The 17,778-nt window shown below is 39.7% G+C and overlaps 1 protein-coding gene across 1 annotated transcript in view; it reads right to left on the bottom strand.

The window, feature by feature from the left end:
* The window catches only part of crim1 (cysteine rich transmembrane BMP regulator 1 (chordin-like)), an 82,295-nt gene that overhangs the window by 11,455 nt on the left and 53,062 nt on the right, over positions 1-17,778 (bottom strand). The window contains exons 6-11 of the mRNA XM_060879922.1: positions 16,124-16,306; positions 13,239-13,436; positions 7,907-8,035; positions 7,027-7,183; positions 3,811-3,932; positions 393-605 (exon numbers count right to left, since the gene is read on the bottom strand). Coding sequence (XP_060735905.1) covers positions 393-605; positions 3,811-3,932; positions 7,027-7,183; positions 7,907-8,035; positions 13,239-13,436; positions 16,124-16,306 — 1,002 coding nt within the window. The remainder of the gene's footprint in view (positions 1-392; positions 606-3,810; positions 3,933-7,026; positions 7,184-7,906; positions 8,036-13,238; positions 13,437-16,123; positions 16,307-17,778) is intronic.

The raw sequence follows: 17,778 nt of genomic DNA, 5'->3' as shown, positions 1-17,778 counted from the left end.
TTTCTTAAACCTGACTAGATGGAGAACTACCTAAAAACTCGACATCAAGGCTATGACTATGGAATTAATAGTCTATTAATACATATTTAAGTTTTTAGTCACTTTTAATATTTGAGGTTTTATATAAGACTGTATATTTTGCTTAAATCAAGCACGTAATAACTGAATAAATGATCCACAATTGATTGCTGAATTATTCAAATTTATTTACACTCAAACTGATTGCAATCTGCTGTGTGATTCAGTGGGTTGTCACTGTGTTTTGTTGCTGTTTTTTAGGCAATTAGACCATTTAAAGGTAATCGCTAGCACAAAACGGCAACATCATACAAGATATATTATGCATGCTGTTATAATCTGGTAGTAAAGAGAGAGTAAATGTGTGTTTAAACCTGGGCAGGAGGGGCAGCACTGGCTGGAGCGGATGCTCGGGTTGTCACAGTTAGGCACAGGGCAGGAGATCAGAGCGCACATCTCTCGGCCATCATGGCAGTAGCACTCCCTGCAGCCATCGTGCCAGCTTTGACCGTTCTCATGTCTCCGACCGTCCATAGAGAGACATGAGCCCAGTTTAACAGATGGACCAAAAGATGAAGAACCCTGGTCTAGAAAGAGACACACACATAAAAATCCCCGTTAACCCGCCATGATATAAAGAGTCACTCATTAGTGTGATTCAGCTGATTTCAGGAAGGCACATGAGCTAATGTTGTTGGCTAACTTCACGTCCTTCAAACACACACACACACACACGCCCACACACACACACACACACTCTCACACACACACACCCACACACACATACACTCTCACACACACACACTCACACACACACACACACACACACACACACACACACACACAGGTGCACAGCTTTTCCTTTTCCAGCTGCATTTATATTTAAATTCGTGCCTCTTGACCTAATCATTGAGGTGCCTTTCTTACCCACTCTAGTGGCTGTGGGCCAATTTCAGTGTGCAGTGTCTTACACTCAGGTCCCCAGCTCCCCGTACACTTGCTTTAACATCACGGTATCGGCTACAAGCTACACTTTTCATGAAATCAAAGCCCAAATCATTACCATGGAGAGAACTCACTTTGATTAAAAGCCTGCCGTTGAGGTATGAGGTGGAGGTGCATTTTTAGAAGTTTAAAGAAAATTGGATTGAAAGAAAAAAAGATTTTGTGATTCTCGTTAATCAGATGGCAGCTTGTGGCTGCTCATGAATATTTCACATGCAGGAACCCATTATTTGGGGTGCATCAAATGAAAACGCATGACACACAGGAGAGTACAGAGAGTGGAAAGAAAGATGCTCTTCATGTACAACAGGTGTGTTTGAAAATTAAAAAAAAAGTGTGTCTGTGTGTGTCTGTGTGTGTCTGTGTGTGTGGTTCAGCTAAATATTTCTCTGATATCTGCTTTACCGCTCAGACTGCAGTCTCACTAATCAGCGGTGTACAGCGATGACATCTCAGTGCGTGAGGAGGCATAAGGTCACTTCTATTCTCTGGATAATGTGACCTGGACATTACAAGGTTCTCTTAATACCAGTTTTATTGGATTCTTGTAAGCTTAGATAAATCTCTGAGGAATGATTTGGATAGCATCCCCAAGGGCAGCTTTTTTCTATGTTGAGGATTTAAGTCCAATTCGTACTGAGCAGCACACAGAAATAACTAACAATAATGTTTAGTTTCTTGGTGTGAAAGGCATGAATTTTTTATTGTGCCCATATTCAGCATTCAATTTCTTTGTCATGTCAAACTCCACATCAGTAATTAATGACTCATATAAAAGTCGACACACAATGCTTTAAGAATTTCTCGTACTTTTGTTTTTTTACATATATGAGTCATATACATTTACATATATTGTAATGCTGCATTTACGTGCTATTTGGATTAAGGGTCTTGTTTACTACATTGGACATATACATAGCTCCAATTTACTCCTGAAAATTTATGTGTTCTGGTAACGGAAAAGTCATAGACATCTTAGATCATGGGTCACCAATCCTGCTCCTGGAGGGCCGGTGTCTCTGCAGAGTTTAACTCTAACCCTAATCAAACACACCTAAAGCAGCTAAGGTGCATCAGGTGTGTTTGATTAGGGTTGGAGCTAAACTCTGCAGAGACACCGGCCCTCCAGGAGCAGGATTGGTGACCCCTGTCTTAGATAGTGTGAATGGAAGTAAATTATCAACAAATTTTCATTTGTGTGAACTATTACTGTGAGCATAATTTGGTAAAAGACACATTGAGAACTATTTAAGATAAATTTTAATTACAGAATGTTTAAATGTATAATTTCAGGGAGGTCCGAAAACTGCATTGAAAAATGGATGATTACCCTTGAGGGTCGTGTCGTTTGTGAAAGCGTACATCCAAGATTTGTGACGGCAATAGCAACAATGTTCGCAATGTACTACGTTTTTAACCTTCAATATCCAGAGGAGGCAAGTGGCACATTGGAGTTCATTCAGAGGTATTTTATTTATCTTCTGTTATCTTTAAATTGCTTTATTTCTCTTTTATTACTCCCTAATTTCAGCAAGTATATATTTAATACATTAATTAAAGGGACACTCCACTTTTTGAAAATATGCTCATTTTCCAGCTCCCCTAGAGTTAAACATTTGATTTTTACAGTTTTGCCATGTTGGCAGCTTTTTCTTGTAAGGTTTTTTTAAACTCTGTGGTTCCTTGAATTGCACTTTTTTCTGTGAGACAGTTTTTTAATATACTGTTACACATACAGTTACTGTTACTATTTAGCTCTTTGACTTGCACATTTTTTTTCTGTGAGACAGTCTTTACTCTGTGTTTATTTAATTGCTTTAATTTGTTTTTAAACTTCAATTTTTCTTTGTGACAGTGCAATGATTGTAAAAAAATACTTATACATGTTTACAGTGCTAAAAGATTGTTCACAGCAAATTTAACAATGCTATAGTTGTTTAAATAAATTGCAAATGAATTGCACTATGTCAGTCTATTTCTCTTTTATTTTTTTTTATTAGATGTTAGGATATCAGACAGTAGATTAAATATGAATTAACTTGTGTTATGTTTCACAATTATAGCTGTAGCCATTTCTGTGAAATTACAGCACAATCTTAAAATGTAAAACCGTAATGAAAGTGTAGAATTATGAGAAATTGCTGGAACCATTGCTGCCAGTACTTTACTGTAAATTTACGAGACAATTTTTTACAGTGTAGCTTATTAGGAGCAATATATTCAAAGAAATCATCAAAAAAATGATTTTTTTTTTTTTTTCACAGATGTTTCTTTAAAGTGTATAGAGCTATCAAACCCATTTCTGCTCTTTGAGATGCCCCAAGTGCTTGTTCATAAGCATCTAACATTTTACACCATTATCTACAACCACTACAATTGTGTGTAAGCAGAGAGAAAAACTTTTTACACTGAAAGCCAACAGTGTCCTAACTTTATATTAGACTTGCGGCAATAAAATAATTTATTTCTTTTAACTGACTGAAAATGTCTGTTAAGTCAATTTCCATTCCACCGGCAGAATGGAACACCAAGGTACTGGTAAAAAGGTATAAATTATATTATTTAGAACAGCATGTGAGTGGACACTGTTATTGCTAATGTACTGTATATAGCCATGTATGCGTGCTATGAATACGTAACACACAAGGTGCTAAAGACTGAACCGTGTGAGCCTATACAAGCTGAAGTGTTGGGGTTAATATAACAGTTGAAAGAAATCTAATTATTAATGCTAAATTTCACTCTCTAAGCAAAAAAAAAAACATCAAAAATAAAACAGAAGCTTACCTCTGCACTGGCAAATGAGACAGCCCTGCTCGTCCTGCTGGAAGCCCACTGGACAGGATTTATCACATGGCAATTCAGGGCATTTTTTACAGCGACAGGTATCACAGCCATACTTGTTTTTACTGTTAGACAAAAAAGAAAAGACTACACTTACTCAACAGAAATCATGTAATGTACTGCAAATCTACACTATATAACCAAAACTATGTATAAATGGCATTAGTACCAGCATGTCAATAAAATCACATGCACCAACTGAGAAACATAAAGACATGGTCTGCAAAGGTTGGAAGAATTTCAGTGGACTATTTACATTTACATTTACATTTACAGCATTTGGCAGACGCCCTTATCCAGAGCGACGTACATAAGTGCTTAAATCTCTAACATTGACTATTAGAACCATGAACTCAACTATACTGAACACTGTGGGGATGCAGTGGAATAACGACTGACATCAGAATGGTACAAATCTCCAGCCCCAAGATCCACAATCTAGTGGAAAGCCTTCTTAGAAAAGCAAGATGTTAGAGCAGTAACACTGTTGTTACTATGTGGTAACCTAGTGGTTACGGTGTCAGATTACCAATCGGAATGTTGTGAGTTTGAATCCCAACTGCTCAGTTGTATAAAATGTAAGTTACTCTGGATAAGGGTGGGAACAAGGTAACAGTAATGATGTTAATGTCCATAGCACAGATATCTACATACTTTTACCCACACAGTGTATCTATGTTACATAGATACACTGTGTGGGTAAAAGTATGTAGATATCTGTGCTATGGCCATTTTATATATATATATATATATATATATATATATATATATATATATATATATATATATATATATATATATATATATATATATACAATATTTTCTTAAATATAGCCTCTTACCTAGGGCTGTGATCATGTGAAATAACAACTCTTATCATTGGACAAGTGTGAAGCACAGTGTTTGATTCATCCCAGGTGTGTTTATTTATTTATTTGTTTTTTATTATTTGTAGTTGGGGCATCTGATGCTGGGTGAGGTGACCTTCATAATCTCATTGTTAAATCATACTGTATATAGTTTATAGTGCACATACATCTTGTGTAATCATTCTAATATTAAAGGCATTTTTATTCTACGTGTATCATGGTATTTTAATGAGTATTTTCATTTTAAAATTTTGATTTTTTATTTTTAAAATATTTTGTATTTAAGAAAGAGAGAAAAAAACAAATAAGCACACAACAACAACAACAACAAAAACCCAAGTTAAGATTCTGCTGGCGTTTTAAGTCCTGAAGAGATCAGCAATAATGTAGTGTAATTTATCTTAATACTGATATCACATCATCATCATGTCCTGATATGATACTAGAAATGTATTATGCACAATGATGGACATTAATATCTGAGAGAGAGAGAGAGAGAGAGAGAGAGAGAGAGAGAGAGAGAGAGAGAGAGAGAGAGAGAATGTGGTTGCTGAGATGGAGATCAGTGAGGAGATGAAGTTATGAATTATAATAAGCTTGGATAACCTTTAAGTTAGGATTTGTCATTGCTTCTGTATATACTGATGCATTCATATTGTGCATTCATAACACACCAGGTGCTGAAGAAGCAGCTCAATGTCATCACTTCACACAGGACAGAGAGGGAAAGAGTGAAAGCAAAGGAGAAAGGTTGGAACTTTCATGAACCGTGTCAGCAGATGGTACATTTCAGCACATGACTAACCCAAGGAACGTTCCGAACATTCAGGCATGGTTTCTCAGAGCATGCTCTCGGCTATAGTCACCAGTAGTCTACTGGCTATAAGCACCTCATCCCTTTGAACGTGCACACTATTCACTCGTCCGGCCTTTCTCTTATCTCACAAATAACACCCCTGAAAAGCAGCCATATGCACTGCACATTTAGTTTGGTGATAAAGACCTATCAGGTGTGATTTCCCTGCTGTGGAATAGCAATAGATTTTGAGAGAATAGGTAGATCGCAGGTCTCTTCATGCATTATTCACACCTGGTGCTGTGCAGGCCTGAACAACTGCCAACGCTTTGAAGGAGTATAAATAGATATCTAAAATTAGAATCTACGATGTGAGCACGCCAGCTCACGGGATCCTATACGGAGACAGAATTGACTGAGTGCTGATGACGACACCTGCATGAACAGAGGAAGCGGTTTTACACTCTGACACGGCTCAGAAACTCATTCTGCAGGAACTTATAGAGATACTCAGCCTCCTTTGTGATCTCTGGCTTTGGGTGGCTGCTAATCCATCATCCCAAGAAACATGTCATGACATGAATCAATAAAACTGCTCTGTATCTAAAATGGAGCCAAGCTTGGGTCAGGAGGCTTTCTCTGTATATGATAAGGATTCAGGAAGAAACTGCCACTATATCAGTCGTCATGTTCTGATAGGTTTCATGGCTTTATGGAAAAAACGATGTTACAACAGCGACGTTAGAGCTTCGCCAAAACTTTTTACTTTTAAGACGCCATCGATTGCCAGCATTTGGAATGAATCAAACAGCAGTTTGTACATAAAAAAAATGGTAGGTTTCTTCTGTCACTCACTCATTCACTGTGCTGCTTATATGAATGATACCGAAAAAAAGACAGCTCTCTGATCAGCTCTAGTGATTTATGGCTAAAAAAAAGAATCATCAATTCTTCCATTATGAAAAGAGGAACACTGCTCTAAACAAGCAAACAAAAAAAACAACAACAAATCCTTAAATGTCTTGTCGTAGTTGATACGGTCACCCTCTCACACCTTACACACACTGGGCTTATTCACGGTGGAGTGTGAGCTCGCTGTCATGGGGATTAGGCTTCAGTTCCACTATTCCAGACTGTCCATTAAGTGGACCAATTCTCTATGCTGATCTCAACGGAGACTAATGAGCTGTCAGTCGTGTACCTGCAGCTGCCTGGACCCAACAAGCTGCCTGCACCCTGAACGAGCGTTTATTCAGTCAAAAACCAAACTGAGCATTCTGGAAAAAATCACAGGGAGGCCGTTTAGCATGTGCTGATAGCAGCTGCAAACGACACAGGGGCTCGGAAACGAAGCTGTGGCTATAGCAGAAAGTAGGAGAACAGCTTGTCTTCTAGATGAAGATATTAGAAATAAAACCGAGGTTGATGATGAGACAGAGACGGAGGAAGGAAAGTTTAAGAAGGAGGAACAAAGCACTTTCTTTGAAGTCTTACACAAAGCCGAAGGGGCAGTCCTTGGTGCAGGCTACCGGTTTGCACTTCTTGTGGCGATGCCGGCACTGACACATGGCACAGCCGTTGGCGTCTAACTGGAAGCCGAGCGGACACTTCAAGGTGCAGCCTGAGATCAGAGCACTGCACAGATCCTCTCCTGGAGACAAAAAAATAATCATATTATTTTTATCTCAGTGAATAAATCACACACACTGATTTCAGATTTATAAGCATGAATCACAAATCAGTATTTGGAAGAATTTAAAGCAACGCCGAAGCGACAAAACTACTGTACACTCACTGAACACAAACTACTTTCACAAGCACTCTAAACCACAACCAGGATTTCATCCAATGGCAAGACAAGTTGTCTAATAGGGTTAATTGCGTCTGTGCCATTGACAGTCTCATTAGACTTAGTTGTCAATAGTCAGCAGTGAAACTTCTTTTTAATAAATCTAATAGTCTGAAACAGAAAAATAAATTCAAGTCTCCTACGTTTTCCTTTGACCCCTGTGACAAATGAAACTATTGTATAAGACAAAAAGAATGAAAATACACACGTTATCTTCTTAATATCTGTTCTTTGGCCCTTAATGTGGCTGAAGAACATGAAAAAAAATCGTTTGCACTTCAGCTAAAAGAGCATTAGGCTGATTTTCCCTTTTGATATGCATCAGCCTCATACATCCATGCTGGCCATTTTAGCATACTAAGCACAGCGCTATTCTTGCGGCGCTGACTGCACGCTCCTCTAAACTACTCTCTTGATTCCACTTTGGCCTGGAAAGCTTCCAGCTAAATGCTCGATGACAGCTGGGTGTCCTGTTCTGGAAATGAGGATGAGGACCTGAGTGACGATGCTCTGTTTAACACTCACTTGTTCTGCAGCTGCATGTGCGGCATCCATGAGAGTCGAGTCGGAAGCCTGAGGCACAGTCCATCTCTGTCAGCGTGCAGTTCTCCAGCAAGGTACAGCCAGGGGGCGCCATGGTGATATAGGTAGGCTCTGGAAAAAAAAGCACACGCACACACGTTTCCCCAACGGAGGTGAGTCAAGTCGAGTAACTCAGGGTGTGTGTGTGTGTGTGTGTGTGTGTTTGTGTGTTTTGGAGAGATGCTAAAAGAAAGAGAGAACGTGAAGACTCATTATGGACTGGGAGTCATGGGTGTTGTAAGCAATTTTAAACAGCACCCTACTTCCTAGCTTCTATTAATGACTGACAGTGAGACGACACAGAGCAGGAAAGAGGGGGAATGTAAAAGAAAGAGAAAGATGGGTGTGAAAGCAAGAGAGACGCAAACAGACATGACATAAGCGGAAAGCCCCGTCCGTAGCCCTCATCTAATTTTAAAAGAAATTCTTAGTGCTTATAATTTATTTGTTGGATTCCATTAAAAGATTATGGGGCTTTTTAATACAGTGCAGCGTGTTGTATATCAGTGGTGCGCACACTGCTGTGTGGTTTAGGTTATGACAGCTCTGACATGCTGCAGCACCGTCGCTGTCATTCCTGCTTTAAATCATTCCACGCTCTGAACTCGAGAAATGGAGGATTAAAAAAAAAAAAAGTTGTGTTGAGTTCTTCAGATCCTTCAGTGAACATATACTGTACTTCTGACCAGCATTATACAACAAAAGCTTATAATACACATCTCTGCATGCGAGATGATAACAGGACACTTTTAAGCAAACACGGGGAGAAAAAGGGGCGGCGGTCTACACTGGCATGTCTTGGGATGACAAAAGGCTTATGTCATGTGTCCGCTGTGGCCAAGAGGCTGCTGAAGCATTGCAGCTATTTCAGTTTTGGTCAGAGGTCGTTTTTTGTTGATAATTCCCACGACTCACTCGCACAGAATGAGAAGCAGAGCTGAAGGCAGATCAATGCCTATTATTTTTAGAGGGAGAAATTTAATTAAGCAAGATCAGATACAGGCTGAACACAAGCGTCCTCTCACGCTTTCTACCTCACTTTTTCTCAAAGTCTACCACTTTCTCTCATTTCATCTCCCTCTGCCTAAGGTTATTTTGTCTGAATATATGCTTATTATGAATTAAAAATGAGCTCCCTTTGATATGAACAATCCTAAGGCGAAGGCTTCGTTTTCCTAATTCATTAAGAGAAGCTGCTTCTCATCGAGGCGTCAGAAGACCACTGAATGACCTTTTCATGCTGGAGCCTATTCATCTTAGTATAAAATGAAATGGGGGGCTAAAGGAAAGAAGCCATCATGAACAAAGCACACATGCAACTAAATGAACGCAAGCACAGACAGATATTTTACTGGAAATATAAGAAAAGCAGGCGTAAACACAAAGACACACTTGCTAAGATGTAATTCAGGAGTGGATCCATCATCAGCCCTGGGCTGTGCTTCACTAAACATGGTGTTGGCTCATAGAGGCTCATTGCAGACTGACAGACTTCATTTACTTAATTACACACTCGGCATCTGGCGCTAGAACCTTCCCTGGCCTAGGAGAGTGTGTCACCTTGATCAAACGTGTTGATCAAGGAACAAACCTGCACTGACCACCGATGAGACACATTTAGTGGCTCGAAATCGGGTCTATTCTTTATGTTAAATCAGGCACAAGAACGCCAAAGTGCTCCAAAGTGCTCCAACCCTCTAAACAAAAAAACTGTTCAAATCCAATAATAAAATACTTGGAAACAAACAGCAACAAAAATCAGTTAGTTTGTTATGAAGCTCGCTGTGATGTCATGTCAGGCAGCACAGCTACATCGATCAGCTGAGATTCTAACAAGTAATTATATTGTTATACATAATATTATAACAATTTCTTATTTTTTTCAACACAGACAATATATTTGTACTTTATATTGTGTGCCAAGGCATCAATTCACAGCAGCCTTCTGGATCATGATGAAGTTACTGGGAATTGATTCCAAAAAGAGTCGATTTCCTGACTCGAGGCATTAACCTAAACCCTGAACCCTGAGGCTTGGAGTCAGTTTCATACACAAAATGGGGAGCAAAATGGATCTCGGTATTTCAGTTAGTGTCTGAGAGTCTAAGGAAGTAAGAAAGCTTGTAGATATTGTCTTGTATTTTGAATTTGAATTCTCTGAATAAAATGCAAGTAAAACATTTTCCCAGTAATTGAGGCCATTTGTCTGTTTTGTAAAAAAAAAAAAAAAGTATAAAAAGCTGTGATGTCAGTTAGATGTCTGATTTGATAAATGGTCACCATTAATGCTTAATAATCATCTAATGCAATAAAGGATTGTCTAATAAATATACGAATTGTTGTTTTGCAGGTAAATAATCCTACTTAAGAGATTGTATTAGCGCTTTTATTCATTTTAAAATAATTCCTCGGATGAATTAATCAGGAAAAAGAATGGATGGCACTAACCGTTTTGTGCCCTGTGTATCATCAGTATTCTGTAAAAAATGCTTCTGTACAATACGAATCTACCTATTTCTTCCTGTGCAAGTCAAAAGCCTGAGTATGTGAGAGAAAAACAGACCGAAACACCTTTATACAGATTCTTAAGTGCTTTTGTCGATGTCATTTAGAGCAGCCTATCATTTCTCTCATTGTTCTCTCTCACAAGCTAATGTACAGAGCCGCTAAAAGCCTCTGGCGATCTCAACATCTCCTCCTATAGTGCAGTCTCACACACATGCCTTATGGAAATGAGCAAACACAGTGGACAAAGAGTTCGCTAGTCCTTGCCAACAGGTACAGCTATTTTTAAAAGACATCTGTCTGGGTGGGAGAGGGGATATCGCTACACCGCGGCTTTATTCCTCAGTGCCTCATGCTATAATGGGCTCAGGAATGGGAGGCCTACATGCACAGGGGCTTAGAGCAAAACACAGCCTTCCTCTGACCTGCTATCCTGTAGGATTACACAATAAATGGCTCTCCACCTGTTTGTCTGTGTTACTACGAACAAAATAATTGAAGAGCAAGGTCAGAAGGGCACGACCTAGCAAGACGCATTCAATACGCAGGTAACGTAACACCACGAAACGCCCTGCAAAATCAATACAACCCAAGAAAGACTACTTTGAAATCTGAGTGCACAGACCTGTGCCTGGAGCAGAGAATATGGTCTTTAAATACAGTGAGGGTTATCATTATTTAAACAGCTGTCTTTAGCGTAGAGCCTCACACAAGACGTCCCCAAATATACACCGTGTTATGGTGAAATATAGGGTAGCGTTCTCACATCAAATTACTGATCAGCGCAGGAACAACCTGAGGCAGACGAGCAGTGTCGCGGCCTGCAACGCGTGATGGATTTAGCTTTCTACTGAGCACAATGATGCGGAGCTAGCCTGAGCCACACGGCAGTGTGAGAAGAGAGAGAGAGATACACAAAGGTGTATAGATTATAATGCAATACTGGTACTGTATGTATGAACTGTTCTGTGCTCTGCCTGCCAATCTCTTTCTCTCTCTCTCTCTGTCTCTCTCTTTCTCTCTGTCTGTACGTGTGTGTGCTCATATCGTATATGTGAAAGTGCACTACACCGTCAGTAAGTCCCACATCTCTAATTGCTTAACGGATGGACAGGCGCATAAAAGATTAATTGAAAGGGGGTTTCAGAGAGAGCGAGAAAGGGAGAGTGAGAGAGGGAGAGAGAGAGAGAGAGAGAGAGAGAGAGGGAATCGATGCTGCCCACGCAAATAAAAGAGGACGCCTGCGGCCATACTGCTGCCTTCCTTCATTCATCCCTCTCTTCTTCTCTCCAATCCCTTCTGCCAGCCAGCGGAGTTCTCCTCAGTAAAGCAGTGCATTTCTAATTGGACCCTTTGCATCCTGATTATCACGGAAGGTTATGAAGAAGCGTAAAATCTTGCTGACGTGGTGCCGTGAGTGTAATATTCATCTCCTTTATAATGTATTGATTGGCACAGTAGCCTACTGAAATTTGCAGATCTTTAATTAGAGGAAGCAGACAGCAGAACAGACTGACAAGAACCCTGTTACATACACCTGCCCACAGACGTTTAGGCAGGAGCAGGGCTTATAATGAGACGGATCCAGCAGCTGTTGGAGAAGGTTTAAATACACCACCAGATCCCTCCAGACACAAAGCATTATAGTCTTTATTCCTGCTTACAGTCTCAGATGAGATGTCTTTTTTTAAAACAATATTAGGCCTAATTTTCCCTTCTACAGAATCAATATGAGAAACCCCAGGCAACGCACAATGGCATTTATTTATTTTTTGCCAGACACGTCTCAGTCTCGATAGCTAAGAAAGCATTGTGTGTTGATGCTGTTGAACGAGTAAAGTGAGAAACGCGCAGGGAAGGTGTGTGTTGTCCTCTTGATCAGAACTGAGGACGGCTGCATTAAGTAAGAGCTGATTAGAGTTTAGTCACACTCCTAAATCACGATGAGGAACTGTGACTGTGACCGTGCAGAGAATAAAGTGAAGAGAAGCTGCTGAGGCTCGGAGCGGCCCGTCTCGCTTATATCAAATCTATATTCTCCAGCTTGACCTGAGAGACGATGTTTCTGTGACTGTGGCTCGAGCCAATCCCAGAAGAGATTCATCATCTGACAGAGCCGTCACTCATCCATCACCTGTCTCTCTCTTATTTGTGTGTGGGTGTCTGCGGCGTCGCATCGTGAGCACAGCCTGTCTGAATCCTTGCCTTCAGCACAAGGCAAAATAAAAAACCTTGATTCAAACAGCAATCCCAAATGTCTGGGTGGAAGTCTGCACACGAATCTGCTCGATCAAAGCTCACCGTTTGCTGCGAAACTACACAAAGCTCTCAACTTGTAGTCTTCACTTTGCAGGCAGACATGCAAGCATGTATACTGCTCCAGGCATGCAGTGCTGTGGCTAATACAGCTCAGTGACAATAATCACACGCTGCGGTGTGAGCAGCGAAACTTATTGCATCATTACAGACACAAACAGAAGTACGGAGAGAAAAATAGCAAGGTTAAAGCTGATTAGTTTTTATGTGTTTTTTCTTTCTGATCAGCTGAGGATTATTAAGGACTACTTTTTCTTTCTGGAAAATCTTTCCATAGAAAGTTTTAAATGGGATGCAATATTTGGTCAGAACTAGTCGCAAAAGCCGCACGTATGTGAACACACACAGTGACCTACAAACAAGTATATTAGGAACAATGAACAATAGAGAAGAGGGAGGGAGGGATGGAGAGACACAACACATACACACACACACACACACACCCTGTCCTTACCCTCGCACACAGGACAGCATTCTCCAGGCACTGTGACCGGGTGGAGGCAGTTATGGCCGCAGGCAGCAGCTACACAACGGGCTTCGCCGCTCACACACTGACAGAATGTGCAGTCGTCCTCTCGCCAATGATCCCCATGAGCCAGGATCTGGCCATTCACATAGCAGCCGGCAAAATTCAGTGCAGGGAAAATTGGATCTGCAGAGAAACAGAAACATGACTTTTTGCTAAAATATTACACTGAGGCACAGATTTACTAAAGTTTGCACATGTAAAACATCCACACTGTAATATACGGAGCGAAAGTCACAGTGAGAAAAGGTGGAAAAGTTTTCTAATATTTCTACAAGTTGAAGACAGAGTTAAACCACTGACTGGACTTTAATACTTGAAATATTTATACTAGTTTGATAAATATCAGTGTGTATAAATATGTTTCATATCACAGGCGACACAGTACCAGCTCTGTGAAAATCGTCAGAGACTCCACCTGCCATGTTTAACTGTATGTTCATCTTGTTGCAGTCAGACAAGTGCTTCTGCAGTCTGATGTGTAAAACTGAGAGGATCAGGAGGAGCTTTTTCTTCCCTCAGGCCATCAGACTCAACACAAACATGTCCATCTAACAGATCCCTTTCCAATCCATAAAGTCATGTTTACTCCATTGAAATTCTGCACACTGCACTTTACTGTTACTACATGTAACTCACCTGCTTGTGTATATATATATATATATATAAACACAAGCAGGTGTGTGTATATATATATATATATATATATATATATATATATATATATATATATATATATATATATATATATATATATATATATATATCACTTTCCATTCTGTTATGTTTTCACCTTCTGTACTGTTACTACAACTAACATCACACATCTATTTTTTTTTCAACATAGTTAAAAAATGTAGTTTATTTATATGCACAGTCTAAGATGGAGTGGCTGGACTGTTTTTTCCCTGCAAGTTGTATACTGTATATAATGGTGTACGTGACAAATAAAAAGACATTTCCACTTTTGCATGTTCACACCTAGAGTGACAAAGGCATTTAAAGAGAAATCGTAAATTTCACACATCAGGAATTCATTAGGAACAAACACACACTCTTTTAATTAGCAGTGATATTGTTTGGCAGACGCTTTTATCCAGAGCAATTTACATTTATCTCATTTATACAACTGAGCAGATGAGGGTTAAAGGCCATGCTCAAGGGCCCGACAGTGGCAACTTGGCAGCGATGGGCTTTGTGCGTGCAAACCTTCGATCAGCAATCCAACATTTTAACCGCTGTGCTGCTAGTTCCCTAGGCTGCGCTCATTGTATTCATACTCTGTGTTTGTCTATGGAGAGTTTTACTTTCAGTCTGATTTCTGTAGAGATGTTAACTTACGACGATTATTCATAACAAACAGACAGACATTCTTCCCGCTACTTTGCATAAAATGTCATTTGTGGCCTTGTTCTTTGTAAATCACCTACAATTTAGTAATCCTATTGCACCCTCTAATTAGCATACATTAATCAAGATCTTAGAGAGAAATCCAGGACCTGAATTAAAAAAATAAATAAACAACAAAAACAGTAATAGAGATATATAGAGACAGCATACATAATGTGAATAAATTAACAGCGGTAACAACTAGGCGATGGAAAATAATTAGATTGATTTAAACCGATCGTCAGAACCATTCATACACACACCAGCTTTGTTGGAAATATAACTGCTCTTTACCGCTACAGAAATCCATCCTTATGCATCACCATGCTGCTGAATTCTAAAGTTTACACTAATGAAATTACCCAGACTAATATTGTGATCTGTAATGGGGATTTCATCTTAATTAACCACTTTACCCAAACTAATCTTCCCCGAGAAATAATCTGATCTTCCTAACAGTAGCAGCCAATGGTAAAGAGCTAATATGAGGCAGTAATATGGCAGCATGAGGAGAGAGTTTACCTGCGAGAGCTGCAAAATAATCTGAATTACACACTCACAGGCACGCTGTGTTTGGTTGGTCTATAAAGTAAAACAACAAGCAGTTCCCTGAACTAATTAACCCGAGATGCTTGTTTAAATGGGAGAATAATGATAGGGATGATAGGGTCTTCCCTCATGATCCATTTTTAATGTATTTCATTTTTGAAAAATTCTTGCTGCCATTTAATTGCCCTAGCAGCTTGTTCCAAGGGGTGCAAGCATTTATTAGCATTCTTGCTTGGATAATCATCATCTGATTCAATTTCAACCAGACATTAAATAGAAAAAAAAAAAAAAGCCCTCGGGCCAAATTGTTCATTACAATTCTATGACTGTGGATTGATTAGTGAATCTGAATAAATTTATTTATTTATTTTTTTAATAAAAATGTCAGAATTCATTTGCTCTTCTGTGCTTCAGAGTAAAAGGAAGTAGCTGCTCAGTCTGTTCAAATTGCATGCAGATCTGCTGAAAACTCTTCACAAGGACGCACCCCGTTATTTACCGAGTTACTGGTTCAAGCGCTTGTTAAATGGCTGTTGTGTTGCTGCTAATAACAGGTAGTTACAGGTAAGAGCTGGCTCACTTTGATCACAATGTACATGTAATGGCTGTGTTTTGACGGCGGAGCCTGGGCGGGCGGTGTGCTGTGGGGTTTCCAATCCAGTGGCGCTGTTACTTTACCTCAAAATATGCAAGATATCACCAACCAGTAACAATGAGGCAATGTGAGCATCTGAGTCATATTTACCAATTCGCTGGTTCATTACCTCCTAATTATACTATTCCCAATGTGACACGAATGCATCATTAGATTCATTCTTAGTTACGTTTGCGGTTTCTGAAGCACTATAATGGTATAGTGGTGTTATCGTGGTCACCTTCACACACAGGACAGCACTCTCCCTCTGGTACGTAGTAGCGTTCGCAGTGGAGGACGCCGCATTGTGCTGTGAAACACACCGACACGCCGCCCTGGCAGCGGCAGAAATGGCAGGCGTCCATCCTGAACATGTCACCATCACGATATTCCATTCCGTTGTAGATACAGGCCGGCTTAGTCTCTGTAAAACACAATCACAGGTTTTAGACTTCTAGCTGTCGCACGTGCATACTCCATAACAGTGGAGAAAAAATGCTCAGTTCGTAGGAATAAATACAAAGGCTAGATCCACATTTGTGTGGCATCTGGGATTACATGTACTTTGATCTAGTTAGTGTTTTAAACTGTTTGTAAGTAACATGTGTATTATTTCCTCTGGGAGTTTTTCTGATTGTTGTGGCCAAAAATGCCTGATTTTTCTGCAGCTTTTTTTTTTCTGCTGAAAAGTACTTGATTTGAAGCACACGATTCTTCTACAGGAAACTCCTACTTCAGTGAAGAGTCTGTACTCATATTTGACACACATGAACGTTGTTCATGTTCATGTTGTGAAGATGTTACACAATGTGTCTTGGACCAGATCTCGATTTTGAGTTAAATTCTGCAATCTCAATATCCTGACATCTACACAGTCTGAATTATAAACAGCATGAGCTCAAAAAAATGGACTGGGCCGAATGTCTGTGGCTCGAGTGCTGGCTGCAAGCACAACTATTTTTTTAAAAACATTATTGTTTCTATAGTAACAGCTAATTCACAAGTACTAAATAATGTGCTGTTATTCAACAAAACTGTATAATGTTTGATAAGCTGAAGCAGCTGTAAAGGGAGGTTTATTTTACATCTGTGGAAGAAGTCTAACTGTCAGGGTTTTTGTCCGGGTCAGTTCAGACTTTGTGCTTCCCAGTTTAGCAGGAACATGACATGCTGTACATTTCTTCAAATAATACAAAAAAAGGAGAGAAAAAGCGATGACGGCTCAGTCATTAATAGCTGATGTAACGTAAGTGATAACAGGAACTAACTTGTCCTGCGGATTTTCCACAACGTTAAATAAAATTATAAACTGATAGGCCGACATGCCGTACTTCTTACTAAAGGAATGTAATGGTTCAAACTGCTACGGTAGAAGACAAATTAAAACACACAAGGTGTACTGTCAATGGAAATGAATGGAAAAGAAACACCGAGCTGATTTGTGGCTGTAACTGTGCTTTATCATGATCACAGGAACAACAGACACTTAGACTAAGAGAAGTCGAGGTCATTTTTTTTCATCTAGAAATCTACAGTTCTTCTTAAGAAAAATAGCAGATTTTAAGTCTTCCAAAAGTGATGAGCAAAAACAGATATATCCTCTCGCACCATCTTGTGATGCATTATCCTCTTCATGGGCGCTTCTTACAGCGACTGTGCACAGAAATCCCAGCCTCGAGTTCTTTTTCTTACATAATTATTAAATCGATTCCTTTCATCTCTTTTGGCTGTGTGGTTTATGTCCCCGTGTGGTTGTGTTCCTCCAGTTCAGACAGAGATGGGCTATGCGTAGAACCTTTCCATCATGTATATGTCTCTGACGGCTTTTAGAGCACAACAGGATTGGTGTGCTGGTCACCATAGCAACGCTAGGTGCAAAATTCACCTCTCAGCCAA

Source organism: Tachysurus vachellii, chromosome 10, assembly GCF_030014155.1.
Source record: "Tachysurus vachellii isolate PV-2020 chromosome 10, HZAU_Pvac_v1, whole genome shotgun sequence".
Lineage (NCBI taxonomy): Eukaryota > Metazoa > Chordata > Actinopteri > Siluriformes > Bagridae > Tachysurus > Tachysurus vachellii.
Note: the sequence above shows the minus strand (reverse complement) of the source record. Positions and strands in the feature narration are given on the sequence as shown.